Source organism: Aphis gossypii, chromosome 1 (assembly GCF_020184175.1).
Source record: "Aphis gossypii isolate Hap1 chromosome 1, ASM2018417v2, whole genome shotgun sequence".
NCBI classification, from domain to species: Eukaryota; Metazoa; Arthropoda; class Insecta; order Hemiptera; family Aphididae; genus Aphis; species Aphis gossypii.
The window spans coordinates 84,472,557-84,499,543 of NC_065530.1; the positions used below are offsets into that span (position 1 = coordinate 84,472,557).

The 26,987-nt window shown below is 25.2% G+C and overlaps 2 protein-coding genes across 4 annotated transcripts in view; one reads left to right on the forward strand and one right to left on the reverse strand.

The window, feature by feature from the left end:
• Nucleotides 1-9,859, reverse strand: part of LOC114124456 (uncharacterized) — a 41,937-nt gene extending 32,078 nt beyond the window's left edge. Inside the window, exons 1-2 of one of the 2 annotated variants that reach the window (XM_050197395.1) lie at nt 9,494-9,859; nt 9,196-9,420 (exon numbers count right to left, since the gene is read on the reverse strand). In XM_050197395.1, coding sequence (XP_050053352.1) covers nt 9,196-9,317 — 122 coding nt within the window. In that variant the 5' untranslated portion in view covers nt 9,318-9,420; nt 9,494-9,859. The remainder of the gene's footprint in view (nt 1-9,195; nt 9,421-9,493) is intronic. The other variant, XM_050197392.1, reaches the window with a different exon arrangement.
• A 4,434-nt stretch (nt 9,860-14,293) lies between these two features.
• Nucleotides 14,294-25,583, forward strand: LOC114130739 (DNA topoisomerase 2-binding protein 1-A). Of its 2 annotated transcripts, XM_027995819.2 has the most exons (26): nt 14,294-14,541; nt 14,617-14,771; nt 16,757-16,889; nt 16,969-17,076; nt 17,139-17,340; nt 17,484-17,705; nt 17,775-17,930; nt 18,056-18,147; nt 18,216-18,379; nt 18,897-19,029; nt 19,555-19,678; nt 19,937-20,035; nt 20,120-20,310; nt 20,468-20,631; nt 20,703-20,905; nt 20,983-21,385; nt 21,784-21,853; nt 21,919-21,999; nt 22,243-22,401; nt 22,463-22,503; nt 22,564-22,658; nt 24,408-24,499; nt 24,559-24,615; nt 24,695-24,895; nt 24,981-25,189; nt 25,254-25,583. In XM_027995819.2, the coding sequence occupies exons 1-26, from the start codon at nt 14,440-14,442 to the stop codon at nt 25,459-25,461; spliced, it is 3,864 nt and encodes a 1,287-aa protein (XP_027851620.2). In that variant the 5' UTR covers nt 14,294-14,439; the 3' UTR covers nt 25,462-25,583. The 2 variants fall into 2 exon arrangements, with proteins under 2 accessions (XP_027851620.2, XP_050057130.1); XM_050201173.1 differs by lacking the exon at nt 14,617-14,771 and having other exon boundaries at nt 14,393-14,541.
• The last annotated feature ends 1,404 nt before the right edge of the window (nt 25,584-26,987 follow it).

The following is a 26,987-nucleotide window of genomic DNA, read 5'->3' on the forward strand; positions in this document are numbered from 1 at the left end:
CTTAGGTAAGTAATACAAACATTCTCAAAAATTTGAAAATATGATGTTTAAGTATATTTAAATATTTCAATAGTTAGAATTTGAATAATTGTTGTTTTAGATAAACGACAACGTTCCTGTGAGCAGACTTGGTGAATCAATCTATATTCTATATAAATTAATGATAAATTATGATTTCTAAATATTTTACATTCATTTATGATTCGTTATACATAGAATTATATAAAAATAGAAAAATATATTGTACAACGTAGGTATTAATATAATATTTAACATTGTATTTTTATATCATATTTCACAATGTCACCTAGATTATATTAGCGAAAATATGATTAATTTGGTTTAATTATATTGTATTAAATTTTAGTTTAAAAAGACAAAAATTAAAACTTTAAAGTAAATAGGTACCACGCTAAGTATCGATGGTATATTCAATATTGTAATTTAATTCCTTATAATATTATATCATTCGAAAACAACAAGTACATGTATGTACTATAATATTATGTTTACATAAGTAATATAATTGGATATACAATATACATCAATGTAAGATGAAACGACGGATTGCGCCTCATTATTACTTTATTGCATTTGGAAGTTTTCATCACACTGCTGCTACTTTTCAAGTAAACAACGTCCAACTTATTCATACTTAAATATATACAATATATTTGGTATATGAACTTTTACAACTTTTAACAACTAATTATTATTCAACTTACCTAAACATATTATTATTATTATTATTACGTGGGTTGTGGGTATGAGACAAAATAAATATACATACAATTTCCAACCATTGTACTGAAATAAACCTCGGCTATAAACGTGGGTCTAAATAAACAGTTATTATACTATTTTTTCATGTGCGTCCTACAATCCAAAGTAGAAGATTTTAAGTTGATGAACAATGTTAAAGAAATGGGTGTGGAAACGTCATCGATGTACATCGTAAACTGCACCTAATATATAGGTACTCTAAGTACATTTTTTTTTAATTTACGAATCATAGCTAAAAGTGTGTAAATATAATATAAAAATTCACAGACAGTTTTTAACAATGAATTATATTATTATTATTACTATCATGCTTTATATGCAATGTATCAACATATTTTATTATTTAATAGTGCAATTTTAAAAGTTCTTAGAAATAATTAACAAATATAATCATAAAATTAAATTAGGTATACCACTTGATCTAATTATTATAGTCATAGAGGTCGTAAGTTATAACAATATCATTGTAAATCCTTAAAAACATTTAAATAAAAAATACATATAATTAATATTCATAATAATAAATATGTATCCACAATATACATTTAGTAAGACTTGAGCAAATCGTCATCGGAATCACAAATGTACACTGTACAGTCTATTACGTCCTATATATCATACATAATATCATATTATATTTGTATAGATAGATACATTAATTATTTTCTCATAGGTATAAGATGTATGAAATTAAAATTGTTTAACATTCCATTTAAAATTCACTTTTGTATACATAATAAGTAGGATTAAATTGATCAACAATACTAATGTTAAATAAATTATTAAAATGTATATTTTCAAATTAAATTACATCGAAACTAATCAATTATTATTTATTGCCCATTTGTAGACGAATTTATTAAAACGATTTTTATTTAAAAAAGTTAATACTGAACATAAAAATAGATTCGGTTTTAAATTTTATTTTTCAATTTGCATGTAAATACCTATTCATTATATTACACAACAACCCTAAAATATGTTCTACTTGTATAACATACTATTAATGATATTACTATTATTTTATTGACCTTGCGCATGTACTAGATATTCTAACTTGTCTTATAAGTTTATCACGAATATTAAACAAAATTACAGTAGGTATATATAATAACATGTAATGTATAATACACGTAACTATTAATTTTATTAGAGAATTGAAATAATAAGATGTGTCAGATTAAAAGTTTAGAGTTATAAGAACCCTCAGAATCAAAAATCAAAATTGATGATCGCATGCTGCGGCAACAATAACGATCGTGCTCGGGACATTCACCTTTCACTTTTCATTATCAAAATCGTGGTAGAAGTAACTGCAATTTCGACACTAACATTCCCTTCACTACAGGAAAAAACAAAACTATATGCCGTAATTTAACAGCATTGTCACGTGTGAAAGTCAAAAAAAGTTTTATTTCAAAATATTTTTCACCACGATTTATACATCAATACCAGCTATATCAATAAAAAAATATCTATGTTATAAATTATAGATAGTAAATATATGTTGATTTCATCGATATTTTTAAGTATAGCTTGTAAATTTATCATAACATGTACCTATCATCTAACGAGCGTAACAAAAATATTATAATTTATAATATTATAGGCGCCTCAATATCTGGTGTATTTTTAACATTGGTAATTATGGTACATAATTTCTTAATAATAAATTACTTCCTTTAAATATTTTCTAAAAATTATTTTCCAATAATTGAATTTACCACGTATATAATTTCTAAAAAAAAGACCATTTCCATATTTTTAATTTCTGTGTACAATATAGTTTAAAGTTTAAATACTAACTAAATAAAAATGATTTAACGGGTTGTTTAATAAAGATTTAACATTATAATACACCTACTATTTTAATACTTTTAGATTGAAAAATGAAAATTGATAAATTTATTTTCATTAAAAATCAAAAATTAAAATACGAGTATTATTTAATTATTTAAAAATATATAAATGATAATATTACACTACAATAATAATTAAAAACCATTTAATCATATTAGGTATAATATATTTATTGTATATTTATCTTATACAAAAATCTTTTGTTAACATTAAACTTCTTTGTTAGTTATAATCTAACTATTATTTTAGTATAAGATAATAAATACTATAGATGCACCTACTTAATATTAAATGATAGATGTATAGATTGTATAATAGATCGAGTACAATATAGCCTATATTATATGTATAGGAAACAATATGTATAATATATATTATATTATATTATATCATCTAAATATATATATATATGTTATATATATGCTTATGGTTATAATTTAATTAGTGAAACTACAAAAAGACAATTTTATTGTTTACATTGATTCAATCATTATTTCACTTGATCAAGTTAAACTATTAAAATTCTATACTCAACTTTTGTACAAGTTTTGAACAATATTGATAAATATTTTTTACAATGTTAATTTATCAAATAGGTAAAATCTAATTATTATTGTAATTCTGATATTTTTTATTAATAGATATTTTAATTATAATTTATACATAGTTATAACGAGTTTAAAATATTATAGTTATTATACAATATTTATATTAATGTATTATAGACGTTGTAACGAGCAAATCACACCCCCAGTATTTAATTTAAGGAGGTATAGATATTCTGGAAAATTTGTACCGGGGGTATTATTACTTGGAGATGTAGTTTTCCTGTCACGCCAGCTTTCATTAATATCCTTTATATACATTGGTAAATTAAAACCTAAATTACATAGTTCATGGTTACTTATGAACAAATTGTATAAATATTAATTTCTGTTTTGATTGATTTCTCATTAGAAAATAATGAAAATTGAATAATGTATGTCGGTACTCGGCATTAAATAATAAATACCTATGCATATACACGTGCCTACATCAAATATCAACATAAAAATAAATACATTAATTCAAATCTTTTAAAATATATAATTAAGGAGATGTAAAACAAGAGTAGTTAACACCATATGGTAAATGAAGCTGTGAGGATAAAGAAAATGAAAAATAATAAAAACAAATATAGGTTAAAAGTTAAATCAATTTTCAAAATAAACTTAAAGTTTATAAAAAGCTTTTAGTTATTTTGCTTACATGACAAAATATTATGTTGACACTTGAATAAAAATATAATTTGGTTTGAAAAATACATAATAGATAAAACTAGTATAAAAGTTTATGACACTGAAATTCTTATTAAAATAATAAAATTTAAGTTTGAGGTATTATGAGTTATGACAGTACATAAAATGATACACCTAGTACCAATAAAATATTTTATTGAATTTAGTTCAAGGTTCTCCTTGAAAATAATATGATCATTTCACCGCTATTAAAATATAATGTTTTAAAACTAATGTTTCTCCCCAAAGTTTGAGAGTTCTTACACTATAGTTGTCCTCCCTCCTCATATAACGTTATGCTGTTTTACTATTGAAGTTATAAAATTCACAATTTATGATATGGTTAGCGATTATAAATACTTTTTTATTAATATATTATTATTAAAAAAATTGCTTAAGTCAAAAAAAAGTCTTTATACTTATTTATGATTACACATTTTTAAATGAAAATAGAAAATAAAATTTAAATTATGTGTTTATTAGAAGCACATGTAATGCAAATGTACATGAATTATTATATAGCTTATATGTATTATATATACGATGATATAATATTACAGCTAAAAATTAATATAGTTGACTGTTGAATATTGTTACAAATAATTAGTTTAATATTGAATTTTTCATGAATATATTATCGGTTATAAGGGACAATTTTTTTCTCATTTAATTGTACCAAATTTATATCGTTGTTTTAAAATACTTTTTGTGTTTATACGTTTAATATTAATATGGGTAGGTATGCTAATTTTGTTACTGAATTTCCGGTTAAACATTACGATATACAGGATAAACATATTTTACCCTGAAAAAATTAAATTTATCATAGTAACTCTAATAACTATCACAAAACTTGTCTAACTGGGTCTTTATGGTTGGCCCCGCGAAGGTTACTGATACCCGGATACCCGGAACGAAACGGTAACACCAAACCTTCACGATGATACAAGATGCTAACTTTGTTTGCAAACCGTAATTTAATATTTTTATATTCATTTTGTGCTTCATGCGTATTACGCATACCACACGGTACAGAAACACATTTGATCTTGGCACTTTTTATTTTGTCAAATATCACGAAGAAAACTTTTTAGTCATTAGAAATCATAATGTATAATATATCATGTATTAGTGTATAATATACAATAGGTATCTAGCAAGTTTATATTAAGCTTATTAAACATTATATACTATATTTTTCAATTTAATTTTATTTTAAGATAAAATATATATTTACTATATAAGAGATGTGTGTCTTGTTATCTTATGTATAATACATAATACCGTAAAAAATTAGAAATCAGTATAAAATAATACGAAGACAAATCATGACAATAAAAACTATTTTTTAAATAAATTATTGTTTTTATATTTTTAAATTATTATTATCATAGTATTTATAGTTTAGCAATTTCTTTTTATTGTTACATAATATATTACACTATTACCTATGTATTTTCTTAGTTTGAGTAATCAACTTATTTAACTAAATATCAATTATCATTATAAAAATTCAAGTTATATATTAAATAAATTCTCAGACTATTTTTGTGATATATATAATATTAAATACGATAACAATGATACAAAAAATAATAATAGTATTTTAAAACACAACTACATTTTAATTTTAAGGTTGATAAAACATAAAAAAAAATTAAAATTGAGTATTTAAAATCATGTTTACATTAAAAATTCTTATTTTCTTAAAAAAGATTTCAAATAAAAAAAATGATAAAAAATATTATGATTTATTATTTATCAAGGATATTTAATGCACAAATTAATGCATTATACACAAAAATAAATTATTTCAACAATTAATTTTACAAATTATAGATTTTATGCAAGTGTTGGAAAACTGCGATTTTAACTAATTGATAACGATTTTAAACCTATCATTTTAATGACGACATCGCACATAATTTTGAAACTATAATAGAAGCGTAAACATTGCTCATCAACAACAAAACTCTTACTAATAATTATAAGTTGTAATTTATAAAGTTTAAATAATTTTGCTTAATCATGCAATTTTTAAAAAACGTTTCGGTAACTAAGTATAATAACAAAACGGTCCTAATTTGTATTTACACTTATTTGGCTTATCGTTAACAAGTTAGGTAATATTAATAACGCAATGCTGCAACCTTGTATTATACTAAAGTAGGGATAATATCATCAAAACTTATCTCTTATTTTCACGTAAAATAAACATAATATCATATCGTATCATTTTATTACACTTGAAAACGTTAAAACTATATAGGACAAGCAACTACACCTATAATATCTATAACATTTCAATTTAAATAGGTTCATTTTATGAATTATCTTAATTTACTAAAATACCATCTTAAAACATGATTTAAAATTTAAATATTTATCGATACAAATATTAAAAAATAATAATTTTAATATCGTGTAACTATAAAACCTAACAGATTTAAGAAGACGCAATAGCCATGCTTGCTGTTTCCGTCTTAAAAATTAAAAACATAGCAAATATAGTTTTAGTTGAACACATTATAATGTTGTTGTATTTAATAATATTATATTGATATTATCTATTAACAAACTTCAAGATAATAAAATGTGTTCATAGTATTCATACATCGTTTTATTATGATATTTTAATATTAAGGCGAGTTATGAGCATATTAAATTACAATATTTTATACATACCTAGGTACTCACAAATGGCTTGGCAATTGAAATATTATAAAAACGTACGTGCAAACAAAGATAATATTCTTACTTTTATGTTTAATAATAAGTAAACTCTAGTATTAAAACTATCAATACAACATTTGTTCTACTTAATGTAAATTTTCTGTTGTACATTTCTGACGGGGACAACAGGTAAATACAGGTGTGAGCTTAATATATGCGTTATTTGTATTTTAATTAAAATATAAATATACAATTATTACAATTATTTACAACTCAAGTCATAATATACTTAATCGATATATCTATTATTATAAAATAGAATTCTTCCTATGAAAGAAAAGAACACTAAACTACTAAAACATTAAATTTACTTCGTTGCTAAAAAAAAAAAAAAAATCCAATCAAATAATATTAATTAAATAAAATTTGGTATTTGAACTACAAATGAGCCAAAACAAATTTCGGCCGAATCCATTTTTTTATTAAGTGTAGCAAATGCATTAAATTCACAGCCCTGTTGATCAATAAAAGACATAAAAATGATATAATATGAGTTAATTATTTTACTACATTAGTAAATTGTAGGTATCAAAAAAGTATAAATGATGAAATTAAAATAGTATATATTATAAGATCTGGTGAAAATTTAAAGAATTAATTCATATTTACTGTACACAAATGATAAACATTTGAGACTTGACAATTAATTTGTCAATTGTCTTATATTTATATTGTAAGTTTATAAGTATGTATCATTATTTTCGTTTTGAGAAATCAAATAGTGTAATTTATAATATTTAATAAATAAAAAGTATTTTAAGCAAGATACTTAGTTATACATACTACGTAAGTAATAAATTATAATACATTGAATATATTTTATATAAGATCTAGTTTAGTTAGTTTAGAGACGTATAAAGAATAAAATGTCACCCTACTGAAGACTTGTTAAATCGTGTTTATAACAGACGTGGGAAAAATGATTAAACATTAAACCTAACTGTACTTTTTAAGAACTATAAAGGTATATTAAAACATACGTATTATACGCGTACACAAACTGCGCGCGTTCTAAGGTATTTTCAATTTTTCACATATAATTAATATACCATTATAATTATATACAACGTGCAACACATGTACAGTGTACACGTAATATGCGGACATAGTTAAGCCAATGAATTGCGTTAAAACGAACATCTGCAAGCCAGCAATAGTACAGGGAAATACTAAAACTTACCATTGGAAAATACCAAGTATATCATCATTTATTATAATATAATATTATTATGTAGCTACAGAGGGGAAAAATCGTATTATTTATCTATACTACTAAAATTAACTTGTAAGAAACTATTATTGATTGCGCCAACTAATGACAATCGACTCCGTCGAAACTTTTTATATGTTGATTCCTATGGCTCGTATATTATTATACGCTCTCACTAAAAATTGATAATGAGAGGTAAAAAAAATCTGATTATTTACTTGATCATGATAGTTACATTGGTAAAATATCTAAATTTAATCCGAAAATATTAATATAGTATTCAATATAATTGATCAAACAACAAATTGTTTCATTTAAAACTTAACTCACAATTTACTAAAGCTCATCCGAATAATTTTTGTTTTCACGTGTATTGAATTTAAAAATATAAACTAACGTCTAACTTAAATATAATTATAAGAGGACTTATCTATGTAAAATCAGCAAGGACAACAATATTATGAAATTAAAAATATATTATGTATAATAGTATTTGATGATTATTTAAAAAAATGTATGGATTACTTATTACTCTCATCAAACCATTGTATTGAAAAAATTACAATAAGATAATCCCTAGCAGTATCTAAGTTATTATAGTTTATAAGCTATTATAATCATTTAATATTGTATTGTTTTATTCTACCATTTTATGTATATGAGATTGATAGTCATCAGAACCAACATAAACATATGTCCGACGAAATTTATAAAACTCCGGAAAAAAACGCTCAGTTTCGCAGTTACTCATCAGCTTGGATAAGTACTTAGTAGGGTATAAGTAAAGTATACAAGCAGTTTATATCATATCATTAAAATATCATATATCAAAATTCGGTTAAAAAAAAATTATATGTTTAAAACAATATTACACGTTGTACCTAAATATATTTTAAAAATATCGAAAAATTAAAAAAGCTTATTTTAAAGTTTTCATCTTGGATCTTTAAAATCTTTAATTATTAATTACATTTTATTTTATAAAAATAAGTGTTAGACGAACACTAAATAAATATAACTGTGGAGACTTACACGTACTTTATTATACACGTAAGATATTATTGTTATTATTTGGACAATTTAATATTTATACACGTGGGAAACTCGGAAGTTAAAGTCCAATGCGTGACAAATGACGCAACAATAATAATAATAATTATGTGTAATATTGAAACCAACGACCGTATATTCGTTTATAGCCATTTATATCGTATATTATTCCACAAATAGTATGTATTTAAAAACTTCTCCTACGCGGGGGGGAGGTTTGAGTTGAGATACACTATACAGTATACATTTTATATTGCGTATGTGGTTCAAAAAAGCACTTACTTGTTGATCCTGCCGTATACGGTGTACGCAATGACGGCGACGACGGCGATCGCCACACCGGCGCTGGACGCGAACATGCATACGGACACCATGATGAATTCGATTACGGCGATGATCAACATAATGGCAGAGGCAGTGACGATGATCGTTCGTAGGATTATAGTAATTATTTTATTTACGTCGTGCTTTTGTAAAGCCGATGGGTTGACGGTATATTATAAGTACCTATAAAGAAGTAAATTTGTATAATAATATAATATGATATAAGACATAAGAGATAGAACATAAAGTTACGGACGGCGGTGACAGCAGCGACACTCGAGATAACCGACAATTTCAATGATAAATAATTTCAACCTAGGTATACATGTATAGTAGTGTGCATACTGACAAGTATAAGCTACAGTCACAAATACAATATTATCGACATTTTTAAAACACACACGTAATCCGATCACAATTTATGTATAGTTATAGATAATAGGGTTTATTAATAATATATTTCATATGACGCGACGTAAACTGTAATATTGTGCAAAGAATCAAAAAAGTCCGAACACGATTTTACGCGTACCGTACTGTATTTTAGATGATTCTTACATATTGTTTTGAATAATTTATTATTTATTATTATTATTTTTTTTTTTTTTTAGAAGCGCTCGCCACTTGTTTTCATTCGCAACTGACAGTATAAGTATACATAATACCTGCAGTTGCCCTTTTTGCCCCCTACTGGCCATCATCATTATTTATGTGTATACATTATAAACGCATGCATTATGATTATGAATATACGAGCGCGCGCTGGCGATTGTAAAATAAACGTGTTTGGGATACCTTGAAAATAATAAAAAAAAATTGACATTAATTGCTAATTAGCGCCACCACCACAACCACTTCGATGATTCACGTAGGTATATCTATATTGTATGCACACCTAAACTGATCGATAGTGTTTCTACATCTGTATCTGTTTTTATTGGTTTTTCAACAATTAAAATCAACAAAAAAATGTCTATATTTAAACAGCACGATACTTCGTTTACGACAGGATGAAAAAATTAAGGGCAACTACTTTGTAAAATTATTTCCGCTGCAACTATAGCAGTACATCTTCTACCGATCTACATACATACATTATAATAATATATAAACACATTATTTTTTAACTCTTTTCGAACGTTCCATAATAATAAAGGTTCTACTGTTTTTAAATTTACGATGAGATAATTGAAGTTCAAGTGTAAGTATATAAACTCTGAAGCATACGTACCTAGGTAATATATTATTAGACAGTAAACATCTTTCCCACGTATAATTTGAATAAAAGTACATAATATTTATAATTACTCTATTAAAATCCATATTAAACTACTTCAAGTTAAATTTAAAGCGGCAAAAAAAAAATTTGTCCGAATTTTTGTTTTTGGCATTTCAAAATTTGTATGCCATCCATCAAGACGATTTAATTTCCGTAATTTTAAATCACGCTACTTATACGTCTATACTTAAAGTTAGTAAAAATATAATATGATTATGTGATGTTACCCATTTGTTTATGTTGAATAATGAGATACAAAAATAAAAACGGATTTCACGCTCCAGTATAATTTCATAACAATGACAAATAATTTATTAAACGCGTACCTATAAGTATTAAAATGAGCGTATAATATAGGTATCACGCGAGTATACTATTTTAAACCAGTCTTATATTACATGTTCAAATATATAATATTATTTCGTAAGTCGTAACGTTATAGGTGTCTACTAATACTATAATACCTGCGTGGCGTAGTCGTGGCGTAGTTTGCTCGTTGTCATTGTTTTTATACTCGTTTTAAAATCAAAGTTGAATATTAAACTCGTTATGTTTTTATCATGTTCATTTAAAAAAACATGTACCTATATTTTTATTAAGCTCTGTACAATAATTAGAGAAGGTATCTCATATGCTTATTAAGTAGGTACCTACAATTTCTGTTTGATTATTATCGGTTTATTAACATAGGTATTATTGAAAATATTTCAATAGAGTCATTTCATCGTTTGTACATTTTATAGTCTATATCGCGTAAACAACATTCAGATGTAAGTTTAATTATATCATCTTTTAAATTACCCATTAGTTTTACTAAACATATATGTATAAGAAAATGACACTGACTGCAGATTATAAAACACTGTAAAACAATATATATTATAATGTCCCACTATAATCCTATATAATAAAATATTAACCGCGGGCTATTATACAATAATATTATAAATATATTAAGTATACGACTATCATAATATATAGTTTGAGTATTTGCATTAAATATAGTATTATATTTTTATTCTTACCTGTGCTACAAAGTGCCACGGGTGGGAAAATCACTCTCCCGGACTAAGTACACTCTACTATATAAATACGTATATACTTTAGGTCCCATATAATTTTCACAATTATTGACTTGGAATATATTTTTCTTAAAACGTTGGCTTAGACGCAATTTCGGTTTTAACTTAAAAGGACTTTACATATTTGAATGAAACAAGTCCGTGTGGGGCTTTGTCCTATACATCTCCTGTTCAAATACCTATAAAGTATTTTAATAAAACAAATAACAATATTTAGTCCATTTACATAGGTACTCAAATATATATATATATATTATAATAGTTGTAACCATCGATCCAAAATCAACTTTTCTTGCTGTCGTCGGCTAAGGGAGGTAGTCGTTGGACTCCGGACGCTATTCGCCTCGGGTGCAACTCATGCCCAACAAATCGCGCTTGACGCTACGCCGTCACACTACGGTAAAACGTCATCGTCGTCGGTGGGGGGCGCGTTATTAGGGTGCGTTATGTCTGCGGATCAATCCAGCCGACTAGCTCGCCAAAACAGTTTCTCACCTCTACGCCCTTAGCCGGAAAGACGCGGTTCGTCGCGATTTCGGCGTCGCATCGCTACCTGTCCTGACAGCTGCATGCGGCTGTTCCTTCGTCGGATACATCAATGACGGTCTGCAGTGATCCGGCCGGTGCTTCTCCGCTAAACGATAATTCGCACACCAACAACAATAAATCTTCTACAACATCATCGACCACGCTCTCGATTGTCTCTTCTTCGCGTTTTTTACGATGATTACGTTATCATTCCGTCTATCATGTCATGAATTATTTAAGTTATACTTTGGTCGATATCGTCTGATGACGCTTCGGTGATATTGGCGGAGTCAATTTTATTGATTTGTATGTGACTAGTGTATACGTCTTGAACTTAGAATTAGAAATAAATTCAATCGGAATATATCATCCGACACCGTGGATGACGATAAATTCCAAAATCTCCAGGACAACGTTTACAGCTGCAGCGTCATTTATTAATAGTCAGCTAACCACCAACGTCCATTGATGCTAATCGGCTGACATAAACATACCGCGGACCCGTTTATTTTTCCAAACATTATTATTATTATTAGTATGTAATTAATAATTACGTTATAATATTTTAATTAATATTGTTAGTGTATAATATATTATGTATATTGTATAATACCATGGCTCAAACCACTTTTTTTTTACTCAACATATTAAAATAAAATTATTCGTAAATTGAATATATTATGTCTACTTATAATAACATTTATGTCATCCCATTTCTATTTGAATAAACGCACCCATTTAAAAGAAGTGAAAATCGATATTTCCACATCTGTGGTAGATAAATAGTAGGTAATCGGGTAATGTGGTAATCGGAAGAGTCGAGACACCGTAAATGAACATATTTACCACGTCTCTTAAGAGTTTTCAGTTACGAGATTACGGGGAATTATACAATTATACGTTTTAATACACTGTGTCACTGTTAAATCTTTTCCAAATGTTTCTCTTCTTTGTAGTACGCCGTGACGACATAAATCTCAGCAATAGACGGAACTGCTCAACGGCATTTATGATAAACCAAACAAAACTAAATTGTATTTTACTATTTTTATTTTATTATCAAACTATTCAAACGGACCATATGATCCAGTAAGTGTACACACATCGGATCATTTACAATATACGTATATGATCTTAGGTACACACCATTGGTTTTTATTTTTTCAATATATAGGGACGTATAAAAAAAAATAAACGATTAAGCAATTGTGAAATAAATATAATATTTTAATAACTTACCGTATTAAAAATATGGGTACCTATATGTCACTGGTTTCACAATAGGTATAATTATTATAAAATATAGGAAGTCAACGTACGGTTTATCAAAATAAAAACTTGGAGAAAATGACATTCCAGGTTTCCAGAGTCCGTAGATTTGATATTGAACATATTGCGGTACACTTTGTGGATTAAAATCTCAATTGAAACAATAAAAACAATAAGATAAACGATGCAAGCGATCACAATCCATAAAAAAAAATATATAATATCCTTGACGGAACATTCTGCAATAAATAAAAAAAATTACCTACATTTAATGATGGACAATAAGCCATAAGGTACACACCATAATGATGTATAACTCAGTATAACTAGTAAGAGTAGGCACATAAGTTTGTTAGATTACGATTGGCAGTAGTTTAACCGCAGTTATGTTATTATTTTAAACTAAAGTATTTAATTTAAATATTTAAATATTAATATAATTATGGCATCAATCTCGGTTCAGTAACTGTAGCGGCTTTAAAGTCTATACCTAATAGCACGGACTAAGATAAACGTTAATAAAAGTTTATCTTAGTCCGTGCCTACTGCCTAATAGTAAAATGTTGGTATCATAGACCTATTACATGAACTATGGAATATTAGGTCTATAGTTAATAGGCTTCAATAGGGGGTTGTTAGAAATTTTATTTTTATTCTTATCTAATACTTACCAATATTTATGTATTTGTCTTTGTAAATTGCCGTTAGGCGTTGAAACTTGAAATATATAAATAAATATAAATAAATAATAATTACGTTAGAAATATTTAAAAAAAAAATTCAATCGCACTCTTTACTGTACTGCGGTAACAGTGAGGTAACCATGGTGAGGAGATTAATTTTACAAAATTATCAGAAATGTTATCACACAATATGATATTATGATAAGAGAAGTTGATCCCGCTCCCGCTAAATATTACTTATTGTTCATTTGAAAAATCCAAAATTACCTATTAAATATTTTAGCTTTAAGTACCTACTGCTTAACAATGAGTGTCTTTAAATAGTATTTTATGTGATTATATTCCTTAAATTCATATAATAATGTGGTCATCAAAGAAAAATACCATTCAAGTGTTTTTTGTCCTTACCGAAGATAAGACAGACATTGAAAATATGTCTGAAACTATGCAGCTGGCATTTCATGTGAGTGGTGACGTTTGTATTTTTGGGGTTCATAAATCAAGAATATAAAATATTTAGATCTTATTTATATTATAGGATTGCAATAATCATGAACTTACCACTAATGTGATCAGTGAATCAGACGTTTGTAGTATGAAATCATTGAAAAAAAGTCAAGTTTTTGTTTACGAAAATTTTGAAGGACCTGCTTTTCGACACGTTTTAATGGCTGCTAAGCAAAATAAAGCTGTGTTAGTAAAAAATGTTGATTAGTTTATGATTAAAATTGTTTTTATTATAAAACAATTAATAATTATTTATTATATTAATCTTATTAAGATTTATTGTTCAATAAAAAAAAATATATTCTCATTCATCTAACCATATTTAAATTTTAAATACTACAATTTCATTAATATTAATTTTATACATATTTTTCTTAAAAAAAATCATTAGGTATTATTATAAATACATATAACTTAATTACTGTCCAGATGTGTTATCTAAACTAACACTTTTAATACCGGATCATACAACCAGACTAGTTTATACTTTTTATGTGCTTTTCCCATGTTTGTTGTATAATATTAAGAATCCTTTCATTAGATTCATGTCCCTTAAAAATAATTTTAATATTAATATTTTTGATTTTAGCTTTGTTGATTTTTTTGATGTATTGCTTTGTAATTTAATCATTAGATGTATGTTTGAATCACCCATATCAATATTGATTTTAAGTATTTCTGTGTAATTATTTTCATTGGGATCGCCAGTTTAAATTGAAATAAAAAAATAAATAAAGAATATTTAAATTTTAAAATTAATATAATATATTATACTATAATATGCATTATAAACATATATTTTTTTTAGTTATTCTCAAGAAAATAATTTCTATGTTTACTATAAAATCTTTACAATATTTCTTTTACAGATCTCCAATTGGCAATTTCTACTATTTTTCATATTTTATATCAAATTCAAGTTTAAAATAATAAGCATTCTACTATTTTATTTTTTATTTAAATTAACTTTTGGCAGCAAAAGCCATTGGAATTTTAATATTTAATTTACAGTATATGATATGTAATAGAGGATTATAAATCTTTTACAATAATTAATTAATTAATCTTACAGTTTGACGAATATGGATACTGCTATCATACAAAAATGAATATCCATTTCTTTTACCACTAACTTTTAAAAAATTATCTCTTAGTTGAAACCAAATGAAGTACATATTATTTAGTTATAACTAGTTATAGGTGTATCATACATTTTTAAATGATTATTTAACAAAGGTGATATATTTTATATTCAAACATTTCAAACTAAAGTAAACTTGAACAGTGGTGTAACCAAGTGATCCCTAGATTTAGAGTTCTATTTTAGTCATAACCGTATTTAATTAATAATAAAAATTGATCAATTTTATTTCGTATTGGTGCAAATTAAAATAATAATTTATTAGAATAAATTAAAATATATATTTTAGACCTCCCCATACAAAAATTACTTGTTATGTTGTGCTGCAGAATTCTTATTTAACTAGTTGTTACTCGCACGGGATAAATAATGACCCTGCTTATTTTTATTTATAAATTTTATGAGTGTTATTGTCAAAATAAATATTCTTATATTTCTATAGCCTTGAATAATGTGTTTATGGATAAAATGTAACTGGTTCTGTGTTATCTTGGATTTTTGTTCAGTTGCTAGGAGTGCTTTAAGTGATCGGCATCAGTGTTTTGGTTGGAAATAATTTACCCCGTGCGAATACTTCATTCTCAGTTTTTTGTTCATAATAGTTTTTAATAATTTTTTTATAATATAGGTAATTTTATTTAATGATAATGGTCTAAATAAAATTTGGTAACCAGTTATTTATATCTAAGTTGGTTTTAATTTATTTACTCTTAACTTTAGAGTATTTAGAGTAATATGAGTAAAAGTTACAACGGAAACAATACGAGTAACGACGGATTAAATATTACTAACTAAAATATTGTTATTTTGTATTAGGTACTATTTTTATTGTTATTTGCTTAATATTGTAATATGTTCATATTAATTCTATTATACAATACTTTGAAATACAATACTTATTAATTATTTTTATATTATCTTAGAAATATAGTTTGTTGAATATTATATTTTATGTATAAGGCAAACTTCCATTTAGTACCTTAATATTTGTTATTAAGTTTTAATTTTATTATTATTATTTGTTTTTCAGAATTGTTAGCCCAATATGCTTAAGAACATGTTTTATTGAAGCAATTTCCATACCAGAAAATAATTCACCAATATATACAATGGCAATGCGAGACATTGTACTAAGTATTTCAAATCTAAGCCCTAAAGAAAAAGTAAATAAGAGTTTTGCTATCAATATTGTACTTTTATTTTGATTAAATTAAATAATTATTATAATATCATAATGTTTAGGAAAGAGTAAAGGAAAAGGTTGAACGTATGGGTGGAATTTTCTCTCATAATTTACGAGACAGTACTACTCATTTAATGGTCGGAAAAGCAGGATCTACAAAACACATTGTAAGTATTCATTTATATTATGACATACTTATATTAATTTAAAATTGTATGATTTTGTTCAGAAAGCTATTGAAAATGGAATAAATATTATGACTGAAGAATGGGTTGATGCTGTTTGGGAAGAAAGCTTAATATGTAACATAGTAGCTACAGAAACTAAGTTTGATAAATACAAATGTCCTCCATTTTATAAACTTGAAATAACTACTTCTGGACTAGAAGGAAAAGATAGAGAAAAACTTATCACTTTAATTGATGCAAATGGTAATATAAATTATAAGTTACTTAATTTAAATAACTTAGAAATTTTTTCAAACCATTGAAAATTTGTTTAATATGAATTTGACTTATCAAGGTTTCACTGTTATACTTTTATCCCATATTCCAAAATTGTTTTTGTTATTTAGGTGGTAAATATACTCCCCAAATGAAGAAAGATGAAACTAACATACTGATCATAATGAAGCCTACAGGCCAAAAGTTCACTTATGCACAACAATGGGGTTTGTTATGTTTAAAGCCATCTTGGATTTATGACAGTGTTCAAAAGGGTTACATAATAGATACTCAAGACTATATTGTCAAAAATAGTATGCTTAGTTCAACTCCTGCCTCATCAAATGTTAAGCGTATGATCTAAAAGAAATAAAACTATTATAATATATCATTTATAATTCTTAAATTTATTTGCTTTTTAGCTAACTTTTCTCAAAATGATATAAGTGGAATTGTTGCTGAACCAAAATCTACAATTGAAGAAACAATAAATAACTGTGAAATGCTAAAGCGTCAAAAAATTAATAATCATAGATCACAAGAGAATTGTACTACTCCGAAAAAAAATAATGGTCAATGTGAGTGTATTATTTTATTGTACCGTTATTAATAACTAATAAGTTATTGATACTTTAAATTGTTACTTTTCTATAATTCAAAATTATATTGATATTTTAAAATTGTACATTATATTGTATTATAGATCACTCAAAACAAATAAATTATAGAGATATTTTAAATGATTTAAGTTTAGCAGAAGTTAAAAAAGCCGGCACAATTTTGGATGGTTGTAAAGTAAATTTATTAAACAATGCTTTTTAAATATTATATACTCAGTTAAAACTTAATTTTTTGTATATTAGATTTATTTTAGTGGATTTACTTTAAGCGAAGAAGAAAAACTAAAACGTATTGTAATTTCTACTGGTGGAATTAGATACACAGAACTAAATGCATCTATAACCCACATTGTAGTTGGTGATTTTTCTGCATCACTTGCAAAATTGTTACATTCTATTCAAGAAAAGTAAATATACCTTCCATGTTTAATGCAGTAATTAGTTGTAATTAAGAAAATACTGCACATCCACTAAGTGTAAATTTAAAACTTTTTTTAATGAGTAAAAACTACTTTGGCTATAAATCTTATTATGAGAAACTACATTCTCATAATAACAGAAATATTAGGACTGCCAAGTTGTTTTTTATATTACCATTTTTTTTTTTTTTTTTTTTTTTGAAGTCTATATTTTTATCATTTTATAATAAATAAAAGTTCAATGAAAAGAGCCTTCTTAGTTCTTTCCTCTGTGAAACTTGTTTTCGATATTATTTTGTAATCATTCAATAAATAACTATAGTATAAGTGTGGAACTAATAATAAGTTCTTTACTTATTCTTACAATTAATTAGAATGTGTCTTTTATTTATATAAGCCTATATCAAACCTTTTAAAAGTGTGGTGTCTTCTTAATAAACAAACTTAAAACTAAAAAACCTTATAGTTTTATCTTGTAATTTAAAACACATATATTATATTTTAGACCTCATGTAGTGAGTTTTAATTGGTTACTTGAAAGTATAAATTTAAAGTGTACTGCTCCAGAAGATCAGTTCCTAGCTATGGATTCATCTCATTCATTTACACCAGAATCTCCATCTCCTCTCAGTAAAAAGGTATTATTTTAATTTATACTTAGCACTTAACATACTAATCATACACTAAAAAAAGATACAAATATAATTTCAATAGAAGTAGTCATTATATTTAGTTTTGTTATTAGTATATTTTGATATTAGTTTTTTATTGTATTATATTTATTAATGTATTACTTACCTCAAAATTAATTATCATATAAAATTGAACCACGTGTTTATGCAAATGGTCAACAATTCCAGTGTACATTTTATGGTTCTTAAATTTTCATTTTAAATTATTACATTTGTTTTTAATTCTTTTAATTTTGGTTTATTTAATTTCACAAGCATAACAATTTTTAATGTTATAATTATTATTTACTAGTTGTTATATTTGTTTAAAAGTTACTTAGACTTAATGAATATAAAATTTAAAATAAAGTGAACAGATTCTAGCATTTAGCTAAAAGTGGTCCAAAATGTTTCAGTAATTTGGTACTTTCTAGTTTTAACTAGTTTTATAATACTGTTGCAAATTATGTATAATTGTAATTATTTTTTTAGGGATTATATATGATGAAAAATTCTACACTTTCTCAACCAAAAGTAGTTGATAAACCTAAACTGCAAACTTCATCTACCAATAATCCACCGTTGGATAATTTTATCGATCAATATTTAAATGTTGGTTAGTATACTATACAATTTACAATTTTTCAGTTTGCATGCTGAATTATTTATCCATTTATTTATTTAAAAAAAATATTAATCCAATATATTAAAAATTCTAAAATTAAATATTTTACAATTATCTTACAAAAGCAAATAATTTCAAATTTAATTAAGTTGAATTTAACTACATCAATAGACATTTAAAATTATTAAATATTTCTCATATATTTTACTCATACAGTGAATGTATTAATTATTATGTTATAATTTTTAGAAACCACTAATTTTGATGATACTCAAAGTGAAAAATCTTCTTGTACAACTCAAGATACTATGTCCACTCAAGATAGTAAACTTGAATCTGTATTAGAAGGTTGTAATAATTATTATTACTATAAATTACTACTATCTACAATATAAAATAATGTTTATATTATCTACTATATTTTTTTTATAGGCTTAACTATCCTTCTTCATGATTTGGATTCTCATCAATTGCCATCCATAAAAAGTAAAATAATATCTATGGGTGGTGTAGCAGTTAATACACGTAGTTATCGAGGAAAAATTAATTATGTTGTTGTACCTATTGTATTCAATGAGAAATCTTTAAGTATTAATGCCACCATAGTTAGTTGTCTTTGGATAGTAAGTACATTGTTAATTTATATCAACATAAGACAACATTTGGTCTGCGTATTATATCTTAAACTTAAATGTATTCTCGTGAAAACACAATTTAATGTACCTATAAATATTAAACTTTTATAAAATTGTAATTAATTATTTTTGTTGTTATAATTAGGAAGATTGTTATAATAATGTTGAACAAATTCCTATTGAATATTATCATAAACCAGTAATTTTTAGTGGGTCTACTCCTCTAAAAAGCTGTGTAATTAGCATCACTAATTATACAGGGTCTGAAAGGTATTTCTTAAAAGAAGTTTCACTACTTCTTGGAGCAAAGTAAGAATATAATCATTTATTATTTTGTAATTTGTAATCATGAATTTATTTCAACACTTACTCTTTTTTAGTTTTCAAGATGCATTGTCAAGAAAAACAAAACCAGATGATAACATTATGATGACAACTCATCTTATTTGTTCAACACCAGAAGGGCCTAAATATGAAGCCTCAGTTAAATGGGGCGTACCAGTTGTATCTAAAGATTGGCTACTTAAATGTGTTACATGCAAACGTCGTTTACCAGAAGATAAATTTCCAATTGTTTCCAATGGTAAATACACTATTTTAATTGTGTTCATTTTAATATTGTTTCAAAAATACTAACTAAAATAATTAAATTTCCATTAGCTAATAAATCTTCAATTCTGGATTCTACATTTCCTTCATCTTCTAAAGTTAAAAATGATATTAATAATGATAGCTCTACATCATTTACTCAAAAATTAACAATACTTGCAATACAAGAAAATGATATTGATTCTGAATTAGCAGTACCACTTAAAGATACTGAGGATGATATTGAACCACCACTAAAAAAGAAATGTTCAATGGAAATTATGGTTCCTACCTCTCAAGTTTTAGATTCGCCTTCAAACAAATATAAGCCAGCAATAGCTCGCTTGAGATCAAGTTGTTCCACACCGGTTGCTTCAAAAAGTTTCATTGAAAACTTAAAAACTCCAGATACTCCATATGGACAAATATTTTATAATGATCCTGTTACACCAGAAACAAAAAAAAAATGGAAAAAGTATGTACCAAACCATTATGTTATTATTTATATTAAAAATACTCTTTATAGTTAAAGTTATACTAACAACTAATAATAAGTTTAAAAATAGATAGTCATTTATTATTATGTCTATTCATAGTTTTGAATTACATAATGATGGTGATGATTTATGATTCGATTATTAAATGGATGTTCACATTATTCATAAAAACCATTCTGTATGGCTACCATTCTATAGTTTTAATAAAGACCAAATTTGTATCCAATAATAATATGAGATGATAGTCACAACAATATTTTTAATTGTTATAATATACTTGGAATATTACAAAATTATTAATTTTGTGGCCTTTTATAGTTATGACATAGAAATAATATGTTTTTTACTTTTATATAATAGTTTTATTTTTTTTCAGATGGGTAGACACTTTTCCAGATGGTGCTGATGAACTATCACAACCTAAGTTAAAAAACCGAAATAGCACTGTAAGTTATTTTTTCCAAGAAAATTTTTATTGTTTATATTTAAAATATTTTATGTTATTTACTAGCCACTAACCGAGCTCAAACGCCAATTATGGAATAAATCTTTACATCCACAATACCCACATGCTAATAGTAATCAGCAAGAAGTAAATATTTATAATATAATTTTTAAATTAAACCAATAAAATTATATATTTATTTACAATAGTTAATATTTTTATAGTATTATAGGTTCATTACTTTTAATAAAGTACATATTATAGAATGCAAAAAATTAACAAGTATATATTTCTGAAACTACAGTTCCAAAAGCCATTTAATATTATAATAATTCATAATCTTTTATGTAATTTATATAAATATAATTTTATAATTATTTTTATGTTTAGGAAACAAATGAAATAAGTTCAATGAGCATTAATTCAAATGATACATTGAAAAGTTTAAGTTTATCATACCATTCTCCAGGTATGTCTAAAAGCTTGCACAACACATCACAACTATCAAAAGTTCAAAATAATAAATCCAATACAGTATCACCAAATATTGTAAGCTAATAATAAACTTTACTTGATATAAAAGTAATAATTAAATAATTTATAATTTTAGGATACTAAGCAGCAATCATTAGATAAACAAGAATTTAGGAGGTTTGTCTTTAATTTTTTAACTATACAATTTTATTTTTAAGTGAATTTTGCTTATTTTAGAACTATAGAAGAACTCCAACAAGATCTATGTGCATCAAGAGAACCAGAAATTCCTCTTTCCCGAACAGAGTCTGAAAGTCAAGATGATTATGCAAGTTAGTGCTTAGTTTAAATTTTTATAGTGATTTAGAGTAAAAAAATAAATTAGGATACTGTATTTAATTGTTTTATAACATTCTAAAACTTTATTTAAATCAATAAATCCTTATTTTTAAATCCTCATTGGTACTCATAATCTTCTTATATTGATTTTAATGATATTATTAAACAAATAAACACATAAATAATTATTAAAATTAATTTAGTAAACTAGACTAGGTATATTATGCTAAAAAGTTTTTTTTTAGTAATTGTGAACTTTAACTTTAAAGTTTATTTATTTTATGCTATGTGAAGAATAAAAACCTAACATAAATAATATAACTTCAACTAGAGCTAAACAGTTTCAATGTTGATAAAAAATAAACTAAATATTTTAAACAATAAATGAAGTAATTTCAGTATAAATTATAAATTAATGTATAGATTTATTTTAACTATTTTATTACTTTAGGTAAGGTCCAGTTGTCAATCGCCTAAAGATTTTCTTTAAAGTTACTCTTGGAGGTATTCTTGTAAAATGTATATTATATTTTTTTAAATAAGGTGACCGCAACCTCATATTAGATTAAAAATATTGCTCAATTTATTCATGATATGTCTTCATCTTTGCTGTTTTGATTAAATTTTCATATTCCCACGTATTCCCATTACCTATGTAAATCCAGTTTTAAGTTGAACTTTCCTGCCAGGGAAGTTGTAATCAAGAGATAAACTGGTGGGATACTAAAGAAAAGGTAAATGTCTTAGTATTAGACCTGAGATGATTCCCATTCTTTATCCAGCTATTTGCAACTTTGTAGCTATCATTGTTGATTGCTAGACCAATTTTTCGAGATGTATATTAGTCCCAGCCGAGGTCACAGCTGAATTTGGAGTGATCATATGAATAAAGTGAACTGATTGCATTTAATGCATTATTTAAGCAATGCACAGTCAAAGCTTGTAAAGTTAAATGTATATAATGTATGATGGAGATTGCTTAAAAAAATGTGAGTAATTTTTAACAAGTGATGAGGTTTGTAAAAATATAAAATAAAGTTAAATAAAATTTATAATTTAATTTTAATATTAAATTATTTTAAAAAAAAATTAGGTATATTATATCATATATTATTACCCAACACTAAAAATTCTTGTATATAATACCTAGTAATATTACACAAAATGAATAAAATGAATTTCATCGATTTTATGAAAAGGTTAAAAATGTTCCATGTAGACATATAGTGTATTAAATATCATTTTCTCTAAATTGATACATTTCATAAAATGAGTGATTTAACTGATGCAACATATCAAATCTAAAAATAATTTAGATGTTGAGCAAATGCTTTTCAATGTTAATAATATACCATATGCCAGTCCAGATTAAGACTAACGGTACCTGTATGCCGAAAATAGTTTGGTTTTCCCCATTTTACTTGTTCCATATAAAAATATTTGTTAATATTTAATTTATATTTATAAATATATTGTTATATTGTATGTTTTTTTTTTAAATTTTCAATCAATAACCAATCATCAATGAATTTCAATAAATAATTAAACAATATTTTGGATTTATTTACCATATTTATGTATACATTTAACTAAGTATCGCTTGATAATCTAGTTATTGTTAAAATAAATAAATAATACATATATTCTTATAAAATTAAAATAGGTTTACATAGTGTTTACTTAACATCAATTTTGCAATTATATTTGATTTTTCTGTAACAATAAAATGCTTATTTATTTAGGAAACTCTCTATTTAAAGAACGAGTTGTAGAATCATCACAACAATGTTCTGTTGGTTGGGAAGATCCAACTGAACAACAAGAAAAAGCCAGAGTAAGTTAAAAAAATAATGTTTACTTATGTCTTTGTATAATATGTTTCATACATTTCAGCTAAAAAGACTGTCCGAGTGCAATAAAAAGTTTATATTAACCAGTGTGAATAGCAGTGTAAATACATATTTTAATTTTATACTTTGTTTATTTTAGTCTATTTAAAAAATTTAAAAAAATTTATTTATTTGAATAGGACCGACAAAAGTATGAAAATGCTATTGAAAAACTTGGTGCTCAAGTATTGCGAAGTGCAATTTTTTGTGAAGATGTTACTCATGTTCTTATGCACCAGCCCAGTAAAAGTGAAAAATATTTATGTTCACTTGCTTCTGGAAAATGGATATTACATCCAAGCTATATTGATGACTGTTTAGAGGAAAATTGTTTTTTGCCAGTAAGTACAATTTAATATACAACTTAATTCTTTTAAATACACAGTTGAATAAGTTTTATGTGTTTTAATTTGTTTACTTTTGTAGGAAGACAAATATGAATGGGGAAATCCTTTATCTGACTTAAGTTTATCAACACCATTACACGCAGCAGGTTATCGGTGGCGTTCTAAAATTCGTTCTGGTAAAGCTGCAGCATTTAGTGGTATGAAAGCTGTACTATTGACTTCTGAGAATAGATATCAAGCTTTAAAGCGTCTTATACAAGCAGGTGGTGGGATGGTATTAGATAAAAAGTAAGTATAACTATTAACTTATAATTGAATTTTTTGTTTTATTACAACTTTTATTTTTATTCAGAGAACTATTGCAGTCTACTCATTGTATCGTTGACCAAGGGTTTGGTAATATTCCTGTTCCTCTAAACGAAATTGCTGTCAAGGGCATATTACTATTAGCAGCTCCATTTCTGGCTGATTTTCTTCTTAAAGATCCATCACCAGATCCTAAAAAATGTTTGATACCTGAGTACCAAGCTTTCTATAATAGATTAGCACCCAATACGTAACATAATAATGTGATATAGTAACATTTTCATTTTTTTTATTATATCAGACATACATTACTATTTTTTATAAATTATTTGTATTATTTTAATTTAATATAAATTATAAGTTGTATATTTCAATATATTGATGTTTTTTACTTTGTGATATAAACAAATATTTTAAATCAATAGATAGGTAGGTACATATGAATTATGTAAATATATTAAATTGGTTGAAATATTCATGGATAATAAATAAAGTTAATTATTTAATTGATTAGAATAACCTAGCCCAAGTAAAATACTATGATAATTCATTAGATATCTAAATATAGCATGTTGTTAAGATCATGTCTTTTTGTAAAAATTAATTGATGTATAAATTACTTTAAAATCATGTTCATTTTATTATTTTAGTATTCAAACAGAAAAAAATAAAGACTAGAGTGATGTATAAAATATAGCATATAAATCTGTGAAATATTCAAGTATACAATAATAGCAGAAACTGTGAAGTCTACGAATAAAGTATTCGTACCTATTGAATATCAGCAATCTCTTTTCAATATAAAATAAGTATAGCTTTTGCTTATTATTTTTACAAACTGGATTAAAACTACATTATAATATTTTTATTCATATTATGATTTATTGAAATCAAAAAAACTACATATTGTATAGATATTAATATTTGATATCAATGGTCTTGATAAAACTAAGTCATAAGAAAAAATGTTTTAGAATCTTGAGCAGAGCAAGGAATATATTAGTTTGAAGTTGTACAGTGTTATTTTTGTATGATGTCAAATTTTAAATTTTTTTTTCAATCATCAATGATGAAGGTTATTTCAGGTAACCTATTTGATACAGTGGGTACTTTGGAACGTCAAAAGTAGATTAGGTCAATTTTCAATATTTCTTACTAGTTGTATTTACAGGAATTTAAAAATATTGTGGGTACTATTTAAATTGTGTATATCATTACGACTGGTAAATAAATTAACACTATTTATATTTATAGGCATTTGAAGATGGTTAAGTTAAATTTTGTATTATAGAACAAAAATTTTCCGTAATGAATGATAGGTTAGTTAAAACCACGGATAAATACGGATAAATATTTATCCGTGGTTAAAACAGACCATCAATTGTATGAAAATATTTTGAATTTTTTAACATGCCTTATATTCATCGTTTCTATATTCTATATATACTGCTCATACATCATATAAGTAATAAATAATAATAATTAATATATCTAATTATAATAATTGTGGTCTACGGGCTATAAGCTATACCATGAACTAAGATCTTACCTAATTGCCTACCTATCTTTAGTATCTTAGTTCATGGGCTATACTGAGTCAATACTCAATCATCTATAATAGATCTTAATACTGAGTATAGTAGTCTCCTATGATGATAATGTATAAAATAATGTTATTTAAAGTAAATCTATAGTTTTATGAATAATTATTTATGCTGGAAATTTATTAAATTTTCATAATCTGCGATAAATGATAATAAAATATCGTCAATCATTGAAT

Bases quoted from the DNA above. Each gene is read 5' to 3' on its own strand.
- LOC114130739 (XM_027995819.2), top strand. From the start codon at position 14,440: ATGTGGTCATCAAAGAAAAATACCATTCAAGTGTTTTTTGTCCTTACC. The intron at 19,679-19,936 runs GTTAGTATACTA...TATAATTTTTAG, and splicing joins CGATCAATATTTAAATGTTG to AAACCACTAATTTTGATGAT. The intron at 21,854-21,918 runs GTAAGTTATTTT...GTTATTTACTAG, and splicing joins TAAAAAACCGAAATAGCACT to CCACTAACCGAGCTCAAACG.